The sequence below is a fragment of the Beta vulgaris genome, chromosome 1, assembly GCF_026745355.1.
Source record: "Beta vulgaris subsp. vulgaris cultivar EL10 chromosome 1, EL10.2, whole genome shotgun sequence".
NCBI lineage: Eukaryota > Viridiplantae > Streptophyta > Magnoliopsida > Caryophyllales > Amaranthaceae > Beta > Beta vulgaris.
Window position 1 is genome coordinate 36,647,502 of NC_079202.1, and position 15,157 is coordinate 36,662,658.

The following is a 15,157-nucleotide window of genomic DNA, read 5'->3' on the forward strand; positions in this document are numbered from 1 at the left end:
AATACGTCCTCTGTTCTAAAATAAACGAAACAAGGGGGGCACGAGAATAAAGGAGAGGAGAGCGATAAAGAGAAATATAAAAGGGATTCATATGATGAAGATAGAGAAAGATAATGTAATTGCCAATATAACTATGCTTATTGAACGAAAAAATTCGCGTGCATCATGCACGGGCGCAACAAGATCTATAAGGAATTTGTTGTGGATGAATTATGCGAATTCATGAATTGGATACTAAGTTTAGGAGACGGAAAAGTTGGGTGTCCTAACGATGATGAAGCCATAATCGAGGTTGCAAAAGATATCCTTATAGATCCTAGGGCAGATCCAGTTTCATCAATTGTTGATAGCACATACCTAGAACTACAATAGCATATTTGGGAAGCGAAATACTTCTAAGAAAGAGCTATTTTGTCGCCAACAATTGATCGAGATAGTGGAGATAGTCAATGATCATGTTCTATCTACCATTCCCAAGGAAGAGAAAGTGTATTTGAGTTCGGATGCTATAAGCAAAAGAAGAAGACAATTTTGGAGTACATGAAATATACTCCACTGAGTTCTCCAAGATGCTTAGGACTCCCGAATCATAGCATAGAGGTTGGTGCGCCACTTATGCTTCTAAGTAATATTGATCAAATATCTGGATTATGTAATGACACGAGGTTAATTGTCAATCATTTAGGCAATCGTGTTATTGAAGCTATTGTTTTTTTCGAAAGCAATGTAATGTCGGAGAAAAAATATTTATCCCAAGAATGACACTAACCGTGTTTGACTCCACCAAATTTCCTATAAGATTTCAGAGACGACGATTCCTTGTAGGAAGCACCAACACATCTCCATTATATAAGGGAAGGGGGGAACAATCGTGTCCTCTTTTGAAATGCCTATTTTGCCCCCCTTCCTATTTTAAATTACAATTTCACTTACCAATCAAAGGGGCTTCAAACAAAAATACCAAAAATATAATTATAACAATCACTCACAAGTCAACTAAAATCATAAAATTGCATAATTTACATTATGCAAATTGCTAAAATAAGAAAACTTTATAAAAACTTAAAAATTCACTTACAAACTACAGCCTATGGAAAAATTGACTTGAAATTAAAGTGTCCACTTTCTTTACAATTTATGAAGTACTGTACTTAATTTAAAAAATCAACTAATAAATTATAATATTAGAAATCATAAATAAATTCAATAAAATTTCTATTTTGTTCATAGAATTTAACTTTGAAATGTAAAAAAAAAAAACACAAAAAGAATGGTGAGAGACTTAAGTGACAGAAACTAAACCAATCAAATTTTGCAACTAAAAACAATTATACTTTGTATGTCTAATGTTCAAATTTCAAAAAATTCTAGTTGACTAGTAAAGGGAGAGCGCTATACCCACTTGAGCTAATAACTCTTATCCTTTTTACATTTGTAATTTGTGTTTTTCACCATTCTTACATTATGATTTTATTATTTTTTGTAATTTATGTCATTGTTATTATGTGACTTCTTTTAAATATATAATAAAATAATAAATACTCCCGTGCATTATGCACGAATCCTAAAACTAGTGTAGTTTTAGAAAAAAAAAAATTACTATACATTAAATACGTATTCACTTTTTGACTTCCTAACAATTCCCACAAATTGTAAATTTTTATGGAAAATAATAATTCTCATTGCAACAAACAATCATTTAGGTCATCGTCATCACTTATTCCTCACAGTGATCTCGTCGCTCCTCCTCATCATAGCTTCTGCTCGCGCGACGCCGGCGACCACATCGGGTACCCCGTCGCCCAATGTTGACGACCCCCACCTTCCTCGCACGTTGCTGACGACCCCCTCCACACTCTTGCCGGAATCAGAAGAGCCACACCAGGTAACTTTCTTGAACCTTTAATTCTTTTTGAACAAGATTTTTGATTGTTTTCATGTAATTTGAATGTGTTTTGAGTTGCCCATGAGTCAAAGGTAGTTAAATTTCTGTGCTTTGTGTTTAGCTATATGAATAATCAAACTCAAATTGAAGTGCCTCTGTTTAAACTAGTGGTTCTAATTACATTATACATAATTTTTAAACTCAAATTTGATTGCATATTTGCGTAGCCGAGTGTTGATGTCCGATGTTCAGTTCTCCAGATTTGTGTTTTGCACGAATGCTGTGCAATTGTGAACTTCTGATGTGGGTTAATACTTTGTTTATAATCTATATCATATTTGTATCTTTATCACTTCAGGCAACAATTATACTTGGGAACTTTTTTTTCCCATTTATGATACAGGATAGCTGAAGGTCTGTTATGATTGAGTGCTTAGGAGTTTTATTGCTGAACTATTTATGCCGTACTGTGAAATGTTATTAAGTAATCAAGAAAGTAAGGTACTTCATATCTTTGCTTAGATTTCCGAAATCTAGCTGGTTCTATTTGCTTCTTTGGTTCTTCCCTGCACTGTTTCCGTAATTACATGAAATCTCCATTGCAAACAACAGAATAGGACAGGTCAGGTCTACCAGAAGCATTAGTGTTTGGCTCCATATTTTGAGAAACACTATCATCTAGATTATGCATGCATTACTTTGCAAACTTCAGTCAACCACAAAAACCTGCCCTTGTTACTATCATTTGCTGAGGAGATATATGTAATGGATTTTATGTTTTCACTGTTTGTCAATCTCATATTTTTTTTTTATATAAAAAGGTAAAATTAACCATGGTTAAGTTCTAAAATTTTAGATGTTGTATTTAGCTTTTTTTTTTGCTGTATATAGCACACCTCTAGACCATAACTTCTTTCCTTTTGCATTTAATTAATGTTCATTTTCTCGTTATTTACCAAATTGCCACAGTTCTAGTTTGTACAAAACGGTTCTGAATTCAGCAACCCTCTTTCTCATGAACTCACCCACCTCAAGTGGAACCACCCCTTACAGTCACAACAACCACTCAACCACCGACGACACACCAACAAAGATAGATAAAAACAGACCACCCTCCACCGCCCACCAACACCGACCAACACACCAATTTGGTAAGGGACTTTGATACGAACGAAGCAGATATGACCCGGACATTTCTTGGGGGAAAGAAATGCCCTTTTGATGAATTTGTTTAAGCAGCATAGTTCTAGATACATTATGCTGGTGCTTATGCTCTGAAATAGAGGCATGGAAAATGTTCAGAATGATCCTAGTTTTTTCTTCTTGTTGTTGTTGTAGAATGATGAGAATGAGACAAAATGCTAGTGCTGCAGCTGAAAAAAGGGAAACAGAAGTTCCGGTGGCTGTCCATGATGACACAAAGAACAATTCGGATTCTGATGGATCATGTAGAAGGGTGTTTTACCTTTGTGTGGGTGTGCGTATGTTGAACTCATTAGTAGTGCAGACATATTTTAACCCTGATGAGCACTGGCAGTCTCTTGAAGTTGCTCATCGCCTTGTGTTTGGGTACGCAGAATTTTAATTGATCAAAAAGGTCTTTTTTTCACTTTCAATCCTTTAATTCTCAATAGGGTAGACTGCCATTTTTGCTTTGGTATTGCAGATATGGACATCTTACATGGGAATGGAAGAGGGGAATTCGAAGCTACTTGCATCCACTCTTGTTTGCTCTTCTTTATAAAATCCTAGCTTTTCTTCATCTTGATACTCCTTGGCTTATGGTACCTCTTTGCAATCCTATTTCCTTCCGTATTTGAGTGGATTGAAGAGACTGAGAGGGTGACATGACATTCTGATGATTCTTAATTATGATTTTTTCAGATGAAGGCGCCGCGTCTGCTGCAATCTGTTTTTGCTGCTGTATGTGATTTGTATTTGTACAAGTTTTCTAACATGATTTTTGGGAATCAGGTTGCCCGGTGGACAGTATCCTTCTGTTATTTCGTATTTGCAATTTTATGATGTTTGTGCTAGATTGCTTTAAATGCTCCAATTATTGACTGTTTTCATAGGAAAGAAATGTGGTTGCTTCAATTGTAGTAAGCTGGTGAAAGTGTGAAACACGCAGAGTCGCAGAAGCGACATCTTGCAGGTGTTACATCTTGCTTTGCTACCATAGCTCTGTTAGTTGACTGATTGGAATTTTTTTGGTTATCATGGTAAATTTACGAGTGTACCGAGTTTTAGATTATAGGTGAAGTATACTTTTAAAAACTCAATGGTATAATTTAATAGGGAAATTGGACCATCTAAGTATCTATAGGGACTAAAATATGAGTATTAGCTTTTCTTATATGTACATCAACTGTTTCAATATGCTTAACAGCCCTAATAGCATATTATAATGGCTGATGTGGCAAGTAACGAATTTGAATCGTAGTTGATGTGATTTCGGAACACACGTTATAGAATGACAGCCAGTGACGCAGGAAGTTGTAAATGCATCATAAATGGCCTCCAGATAACAGAACAACTCACTTGCTTCCATTGTTGATTAATACATTCCCATTCGAGCTGTACTTAACTCATACTTACAGCTTTTCTCTCACCTTACAAACTGGTTCGTGTTTTTCTGTTGTACAAGAACTTTATCAAACAGCTTAGAGGCTGTTCTTACTGTAGTTAGTTTGTATTATTGGCCATGCATGAGAGTCAGCTCTGGTAAAATGTCTTCAAGTTCAAGAAGGTGGGCTTTGGCTGTTGCTGCATTAGCCTGTGCTGTTCGTCCAACCAGTGCTATAGTATGGTTGTATGTTGGTTTTGTTGAGCTCCTCATGGCGTCAGATAAATTGAAATTCATCTTTCTTGAGGCCGCTCCTATTGGGTTGGTACTACTACTTATCTTCTACGTTTTCTCCTGCTCTCGCGTTTAAGTATTGCTGATATGGTACTTATTAGACCTTGTAAAAATCAGGAGCCTATTTTAAATTAGTGCTGTGTGGAGTGTAGAAACATAACACTCAATTTTTATGTCCAATATTTCTCTTGAATCTTGTTAAATCAGCTCGATGTCAAATAATAACTGGCTTCAATTCATCATTAATGCTAGAGCAACGGGGGGGGGGGGGGGGGAGGGGGGAGGGGGGAGTAAAATGCTGGTGATCCTTCAATTCCTCTTAGAATGCTAAAGCATTATGTCAATTTAACTTTATTGTCTTGTCTCAAAATTTTGTTCAAGGAAGGACTTTAATATACTTTTCGGCACTCCATGTGACTCACTGCACAATTCGTAAAGATATAGTATATGAGAAGGGGATTTTTCTTTGAGGTTCTGTCATGCTACGAGAAATATAGTGGTAACTGGCAAGAGTCTTGTTTGAGTATAGCGTTCCTTGTAAAGAAATGATGTAATTGTGATTGCTCCATATAGTGATAACAAATCAATTCCTGTTTCTTTTGTTTTTACCTATACTTCTTTGTTGGATAGCTGAGGATGACTTCAACTGCCCTAAATCTAGAGAAAAGCTGTTATATACATGCTGTAGAAGCAATAGGGACCACTTCAAGGGAACTGAACAGTCTTCTTTAATTGGATTTAGCTTCAATGAACCAATTCCGTTTACCATAGATGTAACTGCATCCCTGACCATTACATGTTAAAAGTTTTAATTACTCTCTTTGAAAATTGCAGTCATTTGCTCATTGCCCAAGTATGAGAAGGAAAGCAGGAGGTATCTTTTAGGGATGATGTAGTGTAAATTGAGGATTTATGTTGAGGATTTATGTATATAGTAAGGGAGAAAAGAGGCATGCAGAGTTGAGGCTGTATAATTGAATCTGGCTGTCTGGCCCCTTCCAGGCTTTCAAACTTCAAAGTTATATATCTAGCTAGACTCAGAAAGTTTTTAGCTGAGTTGGTTGATATGTACACTTATTAGCTTCACACCTCCACGTCATGTGTGAATTTTATTTTGAAACAGATCTGTATTTTTCTCCTTATAAATACCTTTTTTTATCTTACACAGCTTTTAGATCCAGGGCTCCCAACATACCTTTTGGATTTTTTCCTTGGTAAAGAGGCTTCTGCTTCAAGTATTAATAATGAGTAGAGCTGATGTTATACCTCTTGAGATGCATGTACATGGAAAACCAGGACTATAATATACTATTTTGCACTCCATGTGACTCATTGCACAATTTGTAAAGATATGGGATGTGAGAAGGGGATTTTTCTTTGAGGTTCTGTCATTGCTATGAGAAATATAGTGGTAGCTGGTAAGGGTCTTGTACTCTTGTTTGAGCATAGCATTCCGTGTAAAGAAATGTTGTAATTGTGATTGCTCCAGGTAGTGATAACAAATCAATTCCTGTTTCTTTCTTTTTACCTCTATAGCTGAAGATGACCTCAACTCTCCTAAATCTAGCGAAAAGCTGCTATACATATACTATGATACTATAGAAGCGATAGAGACCACCTCAAGGGAACTGAACACTCTTCTTTTAGTGGATTTAGCTTCAATGAGCCAATTTGGTTTACCATAAATGGTTAAATGCATCCCTGAGAATTAAAAGTTTTAATTACTCTCTATGAATATTGCAGTCATTTGCTCATTTCCCAAGTATGATAAGGAAAGCAGAGGTAATTGTTAGGGGTGAATGGGTGATTTAGAGTGTAAACTGAGTGTATCTATATAGTGAGGGAGAAAAGACGCAAGCATAGTTGAGACTGCATTATTGGATCTGGCTGTGTGGCTTCTCCCAGGCCTTCAAACTTCAAAGTCATATTCTAGCTAGACTCAGAAAGTTGTTAGCTGAGCTGGTAGATATATACACTTATTAGCTTCACGTAATGTACAAATTTTATTTTGAAACATATTTGTTATTTTCTCCTTAGAAATACCTTTTTTTTTAAGACAACCTTTAGATCCGGGCCTCCCGACATACCTTTTGGATTCTTCCCCTGGTAAAGAGGCTTATGCTTCAAGTATTAATAACTAGCATTTTTTGCACGCTATGCGTGCGTGTCCAATTAATGTTTTTCTGTTTTTCTCAATTAGTTATTCATCAGTGTTATAAAAAATTTGATTCGAAAATACATTTATAATTATTGTTAACTTCTTACTATATTTTTCTTAAATCAATGTTTCATTGGTTTTATTAGTTATTTGTTCATCATTATTCAAATATATTATCGAGAGAAAGAAATATACATCAAAAGAAAGTCTGTGCTCAAATAAAGTGGAAGAATTTATGTATCAGGTTCAATTGTCGAAAAGAGTTTGATTTATATAATAGAGATTACCGAAGAATAATCAACATTTAGGTTTTAAAATATTATGAGTATAATTATTATGAAATTCAAAATTTTATTTTTTTTTCTATTCGTGTCAATCAAGTTATATTATCAATTTAATTTTTGAATAACTTTTTTTCACATGTAGGTAATAAGAGGAAATCATTCTCCTTAATTTAATATTTAATTGAAATTTCAAATTCAATTTCATTATTAACTTGTTCAATATATATGGCAAATAGGAAGAAGAAAAGATTTATATGACAATTTAATTTCATTAAGGGTATATTAGACTTTTTATGAGAGGACACCATCTTCCTCCCCCCTTCGCTTATATAATAGAGATGGGTAGAGCTGATATCATACCTCTAGCGATGCATGGACATGGAAAACCAGTACTTCCAACAATAACCCGGATAAAGTAGAGTAGAGTATCTCACTTGCGTATTCTTGTGTTTTTCTAGGTATGAATATATGTAGTGGTATAATAGCTAATTAGCAAATAGAAAGAAAAAGTTGGTTTGCCATAATCTTGCATATTTCAAAACTGTTATGAGGTGATTGAATTATTTTGGCGTAGCGCTCCAATCATGTTAAGAGATTATGTAATGCTCTTTCTCTGTTGTTCTTGAATTTCTTTCCCTGGTCATTGTCAGCCTAAAATCTTATTACTGTTAATTATATTACATACATTGTTGAACTACATGATATTTTAACCATGGTTGAGCTGGTCTTATATGTGGTAAGTGATAACTCAGAAATCAGAGGCATATGTCTTGCTGACTTCTCCTGTGAATTAGGATTTTTTGGTTTGTCGCACACTTTCCTCTTGATGCTAGATTCGAGCCTCCGAAAATTTTCGGGTCAAGGCTGTACCTAGTTGACCACCTCGGAATTGTAGTTCCCATGTGCACTCTTGTTGTCATACTCGTCATGTCATAATTTTGCTTGTGACATTTAGATTCCTGTGTTTGCATTGGCATTATGCGACATTGTATCATGAGAATAAGTATATGTTTGGATATGGTTTGTACGTTCTTGGCATCGGTGTATTATGCACTGGAGAAATTGTATAGCTTGCAAAATCTGTACTCTGTTGCTCTCTTGTGACTTGGAAAACACTTTTCTTTGTTTACTTCTATCTCCTCTGTCCTTCTGTGATTCATTGTGGTAAGTGGCTGCCTAGCAATGCCCTCATCTCTTTATGGTAGAGTCTTTCTACACTTTCAGCTATGTTATTTGGACTGGGGTCTGGGGTATGCTTATATGTCACCGTACGAGTCCAAGTGTTGGACCCAGCAATTTCATGAAAAATTTCCATGGTTTTGGTCCAAAAGGAAATTTTTAAGTGTCCATCCCCATGTTTGGATATTGATATTTGACATGGGTATCATAGTTTGAAAATACGGTTTCGGTCACAGTTGCGGTAACGGTCACGGTGATGTGGGAACGGGGATGATGCGGTTGTCGTACCGCCGAATATCGGCTTAAACCATGAAATATCCCCCAAACCCGCCTAAAATGCGGTTTTTTTACATCTTTACGATGCGGGTAATATCGATTCGGTAGATTTGAAAACCTTTACGATACGGGCGATACGATACGATGCAGCCTTGTTATGATACCATGATGGGTATTAAAAAGGTGAAATGAAGCAGTTGAGTAACATAGTTCATTTTTTTACGATTTTATTCCCCATTAAGTATTTCCATGACCATTTGAACAGTGACATCTGTTTCGCAGCTGCTTGTAGTACTTATGTAGAGTATCCTGTTTCGCTATCATAAATTAATATCACATAATTAACAGGCTATTCCCCAACCACCAAAAACACATCAGAGCATGTGTGATTGTATAGGACCTGGGTTGACAATATTTAAATAAATTTATCTTCTTCGAAACCATGGATAGCTTAACATGTGTTTGCTCCAAATTTGATTCGTAATATTCGTTATTCAGTTACTCTTATAAGTATCTGTTGCCTGCATGGCTGCATGTATTTGTGTGTATCATTTTTTCGATGACTGAATACTTTATTTTTGTCAATATTCACTTACCTTTTCAGGGCAGTGGTGTTCGCAATCACATCTTTGTTGGATTGTATGATATATGGGTCTTGGGTCATAGTGCCTCTTAATTTTCTGAAATTCAACTTTCTTTCCTCTGGTGGAGATTATTATGGAACTCATCCATGGCACTGGTACTTCACTCAAGGCTTTCCTGTGATGCTCTTCACCTTCTTGCCATTTTGTGTGGCGGGCGTCATTTACTCTAAATGTTGGAGGCTCTCTGGCTTAATTGGGTGGGTTGTAGGCATGTACAGTGTGCTAGGTCATAAAGAATTCAGGTGCATCCTAAATTTGACTACTGTAGTCAGCTTTTTATTTGCTTCGTAGAGTCTAATACCTTTCTAAACAGGTTTGTGTTGCCAGTTCTTCCTATAGCATTGATGTTTTCAGGGTATTCATTAGCAGCTCTTAAATCACCAGACTTACCTATGGGTAAGAGCAAAAGGGCATCAACTACACATACTAAGTGGCCTTCAAAGTTGCGATTAGCAGTTTTCTTTTTGCTTGCCACAAACATCCCGATGGGCCTTTACATGAGTTTGGTTCACCAGGTATATTTATCAAGACCATCAATGGATTTACGCTGAGTATATTTTAGTTAGTGCATCTTTTTTTGGATTAAGCTAAATGCACGTGTTTCACAAACTCCATCAAATCTTTTGAATTTGAAGAGAATAGTTTAGTTCACTGTCATTTGAGTGCACGACCTTCGAATTTTAAAAAACTTCTCAGCTCTCATTGGATATGGATTGGAAATCTTGTTATTCTTTTAGTTGCTTTGAGAGGCTAGCTTATCCTTTATTGTGTTTCAAGTACTTTTTCTTGTTGGAAGGGAGGGATGCCAATATTGAAAGAATTTCTGAGAGTCATCATATTTGCAATACTTAATCTCAATTTGAGAATGCAACTTTAGAGTACATTACCTAAACCTTTTGAAAGTGAAGACCTTGTACTTATATTCTCTAATTTGTGTCCCACTACATAATACTTGAAGATCAGAAGGGGCTTAAACATATGTCTCTATATCTTATTCTTTTGAAAAGCTGATCGTTCTAGCTTTATAATTACCACATTTTCTACAAGGCTTGGCCTTTAGCTAAGTCAGTAATTTGTAGTCTGATTTTTTTATATTTTGGTTGTTATTTACGTCAATCCTTGGACAGAGAGGATCTGAAGATGCAATGCACTATCTTGCTAGAGAAGCACTCAGTGGCGAAGTCAGAAGTGTACTCTTCCTGACACCTTGCCATGCCACACCCTATTACTCTGCTCTTCACCAAAATTTGCCCATGCGCTTCTTGGACTGTACACCAAGGTTTAAACTTGTAATTAGTTTCCTTCTTAAAATTTTCACATTTGCAGCACCTTATCTTTCTTAAAGTGACATCTGTTGACAATTTCATCATCAGTGAACAAAGAGGAACCCCTGATGAATCAGACCGTTTCTTGTTGGATCCATATGGTTTTGCATCAGAATTTGCAAAAAACTGGTCTTTACCTAGCCACATTGTTTTATTCGATTCTGAAGAGAAGAAGCTGAAAGATTTTCTAAATTCCAATTCTTTCACAGAGGTAAAGCTCCAATTCTTGGTACTAGTTTTTTTTGCCTGTCCCAAGTCTGAAACTGTATTTGTTTGGCAGGTGAAAAGATTCTTCCATTCTCACTTTAAGGTAGATCGTGATCTTCAATCATCAATAGTTGTGTATATGTACACAAGCTGGTAATGCAACTGCCATGTTGCCCACAATGTTAATGCTATGGTAGTCTCTGCTTCTGGTTGCCTTTTCTTATATTTTCATACTTTAGCTGGCAGATTGAAAAATTCTTGCTTTTGTCTCCAAAACTGTATTCACATGGAATCAGTTGTCAAAGATTGAAATTTCTTCACTGATTCATAAATCTGTAAGAGAATAGTTCCTGATAGCATTACTTAATCTTAATACCTGAATAGCATTTGGTTTAAGGTGACTGGTTCAACCTACTCACTGATCCTGCATATATTCTTGGTTTTCTGTATTTTTCATATGTAATCAAGCAATCAACCATTCTTGACGTATGGTTGAGTGTCGATGCTATCTTTGAGTCTGCTTTATGTCATTGCTAGATGGCAATGGTTCCCCAACCTGACCCAGATCTTGTCGAACCCAACCCTCATTTTGAGGGCTTCAGTCCAAAATTTTGGACTCTTGGGTCTGGGGAGCTGGATCTAGATAGTTACAGAATGGGTTGGGTCTGGCTGACTGGCTCCATTATACATCCGATCCACAAACCCTATGATATTATATTTATTTTCAAAATGAAAAAATTGAGATAAAAAGTTAATATAACTAGTTTGCTTTTTTTGTCAAAAAAATAATAATAATTTGTTTCCCCTAATCCTATAAAAGTCAAAAACTATATTGTTGTATCTCGCATTCTCAGATTCTCTCAATCACTTCCATGTCTTAGACTGATACTCTTGCTCACTCTCGTCTCTCTTTGACATTGTCCACCAGATCTTGATGATGAATTTTTGATATGGAGTGTCCTCTTTAACTGCTAAGCATTGCTCAAGACTTAAGAGTGTCCTCTTTTACTTCACCAACCACCACTGAGGAGTGAGGACTGTGTAGTGAATTTTTATGAATGAGGTAGGAACAGAGAAATGCATGTTGTTTTATTCCTTTTATGGAGTTTTCACTGTGTATTGTGTAATCTTTGATGTAAAAGAATCTCTGATGGTTGATGTTAATATCTTTGAGTGACCTATATATCAATGAACCTCTTGAGTTAGACATGCAAGATAACTTAATCTGAGACTGTCTATATGGGCCAGAAGAATGTTTGCTGTCATATGCTATGAAGTTGGCGCAATTAGAAATATATGCAGGTGCTTTAGTGTAGAAACATAAAGTTCTTGCTTTCAACTTGTTTCAGTGATTAACAACCTACATACACGTTTATTTACATGAACTACTAGCAGGAACATGAGGACACTTCAATACAGATTCTTGGTGTTCTGTCACCTGGTCCATTGTCATTCGAAAGGGAAGTTTGAAATATGAACATATCTTAAGGATTGCATCTGCAGATTATCCAGCAGCAAAGAGATGTCTAGTACCTGATCTCTATGCAGTGCTAACTGCTAAGCATCAAAGCTGAGCTGATGCAGCCTGCAGAACTTGTAGCATTATTGCATGGAAAATGCCTCTGAACAGAGAACCAACCGAAAATAGTAAACAGGTTTTCAAATAGATTTTAAACAAAAAATATTTCATTTTTGTAATACTGTATGGCTTTCCCTTTCCTGTTGTCAAGGATGATGTGGAAAATGTGGTCCGATTTTAGTAGTATATAAAGTACCAAATTTTTGCAATAACTGTAAATCCTGAAAAAGAATGATGATGTCTAGGTGGAAGGTAATTTGTAAAGTTGCTCTTCAATTCTTCAAGGCCCTAGGAGATTCTCAATGAAAAACTTTGACTCATATGATAAGGTAAAATGATGCAGTATATTATTTGGGTTTGGTGTTTTGTCTCAAATGAAAGTTGTATATTATTGGTGTTTGGATAATGAGTAGCAAATGAGGAATCAGGACTTCAAGACCTCCTTAAATTAAGTATGTGAGAAGAAGAGGGACAACACATAGCGGATAACAAATTTTGACTACAAATTTGTCTCCAAGTACAAGTGATAACTTGATGGTTAAATAATGACTAGCATAAGACTTTGTTATTTTGGATTTATTTTCAGTTTAATTTAGTTGCTCTGCAGTTCAGTTTTTCTCAATTTAGTTTCAGTTTATTTCAGTTCAGTTTATTTCAGTCCAAAAAAAATAGGGCCTAAAGAGTTAGAAGTTTGAGACCTCTCGTAATGTAAGCACTAGCACATTAGTTTGATTTAGTACTTCCTCCATCTATAACTAATCTTCATGTATTTAACCCATCTTTGTTAATCTCGCACAGAACACTAAAATAGTAAAATAGCAAAACTCTTGAATGGGGTCAGCACCAAAACAACAATATTTTTTTTTTTTAGGAAAATCCCATAGTATTTCTTGGGGTCAGCAACAAAACAAGCTCTTCACCTTCTTAGCTTAATATCCTTGTATTACAACCTCTTGTCAGGATCGCGATCCTAATTTGAATCATTAGGGACTAGTAGAATTGAATCATATGATTTTAAGATCCTATAAATTTTGAAAAATTAAGTCAATTTTAACTAATTCGCTTGTAACAAGGAAATTGTACAACAAGACTAAAATTAGTGATGACAATCAGGTCGGGTTCGTGTTCGGGTTGATAGTAAATGGGTCACAAATCCCTCAATCTAAACCTAATACATTTAGGTTGAAAAACTCAACCCAAACCTGACCCATTTAATAAATGGATTACCCATATAACCCATTTAACTATAATTATCATTATAATGAAAAATAATCATTTTCTTAAAAATTTGAATTAGCAAGTTTACGATTGAAAGTATACATGTTTAGAATTTCTTGGAACGATTATGACCTATTTTAATGATATTTTACTTTTTTTAACCAAATTTTAGATTTATTAATATTTTTTTTCGAGAATTGTCTATATGTTTAAGTCAATAAGGTCAAAGCAGGTCATTTTCAAGTCGGAAATGTCAACCTGAACCTAATCCGTTTAATTAAATGGGTTAATCGTGTCAATCCATTTACTTAAATGGATCAAAAATGCAAGTCCTAACTCGTTTTTTTCGGGTTAGCCATACAAACCACGTAACTGCAATAGCAAAAAAACATGGAGGATTCTAAGGAGGAAACTTAATCATTTGTAGCAATCTGAAGTATGAAGTATACACTAACTACAACAAAAATACACATACGATCCCTATTTATATCCTCATCTATATCTTCATGATCATGGCGAATCAGATAGTTCATCGGACGATTTTTTTGATACGACTCCGGATTTCCAACAGTAGCGTATGAACCCTAATTTTCAATACTATTCAAATGAAAATTCCCAATATCACACAAACCCACCACCGGATTTCTCTAATGCATCCTTATATGATCGTAGCCCAATTCGTTGGGAGGAAAACGTGACTTCGTCACCTGGGCGGCGATTCGGGTTTGAGCCACCAGCCACTGCCTTAGCCAATATTCCGCCCTCAATCAGTCAAGGAGAATTGTAAAACACGCTACCTATTGATCTGAACCTTCCCCCAAAGTCTTCAGGAGTTGGGCCTCAGGATGTGAGTATCCCTCAACCTTCAGAGGGACCGAATGCTCAAAGATCTTTATTTCATCAATTGGGTATATCAAATTGGGCCTCCAAAGCAGCTTGGCTTTTCAGAAACTTGTGTGGGTCTTTTGAGACGCATAGGAATCCCAGCCCAGTTCTTGTTACTAGTGAAGCAGGCCAGTCGGCCCGTACACGCTGGAGGCGTTAGTCAACGAAGGTTGGCACATCAAACCACCGGATCCACAAGAAGCCGGTCCAAGCAATTGGCTTGACCGGGCCCATGTAGAACTCGGGAGTGATATTCCTGGGCAATTGGTGGTAGACTCTTCCAATCCAAGGGCACAAACTGAGAATTCAATTCCGGAGCCAGATGAGCTTCGAAACATTTCTCTTTTAATTAACAGCAGATTTCGTATCTCCCCACCCCCAATTGCAGATTATTTTAACCCACTTCTGTAGGATAATCTTAACGGTTTCGATAATAATCAAGGAGCTTATGATTATGATGAGTTATATTCGAGTCCGGATCCTCTAGAGTTATTAGAGAACTCTAGAGGTAGAGTTAGTGTAATCTCATCCCTCCATCTAAATCTATTCATCTCAGCCGTCCATTTAAAAAAAAAAAAATGATACCCAAATCTATTTGATTTCTCTCTCCTACGGTGTCCTACCCCTCACTCTACTGTTTCTTTCTCTTCCACCCAT

At 36.0% G+C, this 15,157-nt stretch overlaps 1 protein-coding gene across 7 annotated transcripts; it reads left to right on the plus strand.

Annotated features, from left to right (window-relative positions):
• Positions 1 to 1,647: 1,647 nt before the first annotated feature.
• Positions 1,648 to 12,750, plus strand: LOC104895889 (mannosyltransferase APTG1). Of its 7 annotated transcripts, XM_057393254.1 has the most exons (12): positions 1,650 to 1,885; positions 2,855 to 3,036; positions 3,224 to 3,454; positions 3,552 to 3,669; positions 3,770 to 3,874; positions 4,486 to 4,772; positions 9,247 to 9,528; positions 9,600 to 9,801; positions 10,414 to 10,565; positions 10,660 to 10,822; positions 10,892 to 11,011; positions 11,747 to 12,027. In XM_057393254.1, the coding sequence occupies exons 3-11, from the start codon at positions 3,225 to 3,227 to the stop codon at positions 10,973 to 10,975; spliced, it is 1,623 nt and encodes a 540-aa protein (XP_057249237.1). In that variant the 5' UTR covers positions 1,650 to 1,885; positions 2,855 to 3,036; position 3,224; the 3' UTR covers positions 10,976 to 11,011; positions 11,747 to 12,027. The 7 variants fall into 7 exon arrangements, 5 of the variants coding, with proteins under 5 accessions (XP_057249239.1, XP_057249237.1, XP_048500007.1 ...); XR_008968558.1 differs by lacking the exons at positions 2,855 to 3,036; positions 10,892 to 11,011 and adding an exon at positions 12,211 to 12,750 and having other exon boundaries at positions 1,648 to 1,885; positions 11,747 to 11,881; XR_008968554.1 differs by lacking the exons at positions 2,855 to 3,036; positions 10,892 to 11,011 and adding an exon at positions 12,214 to 12,750 and having other exon boundaries at positions 1,648 to 1,885; positions 11,747 to 11,881.
• The last annotated feature ends 2,407 nt before the right edge of the window (positions 12,751 to 15,157 follow it).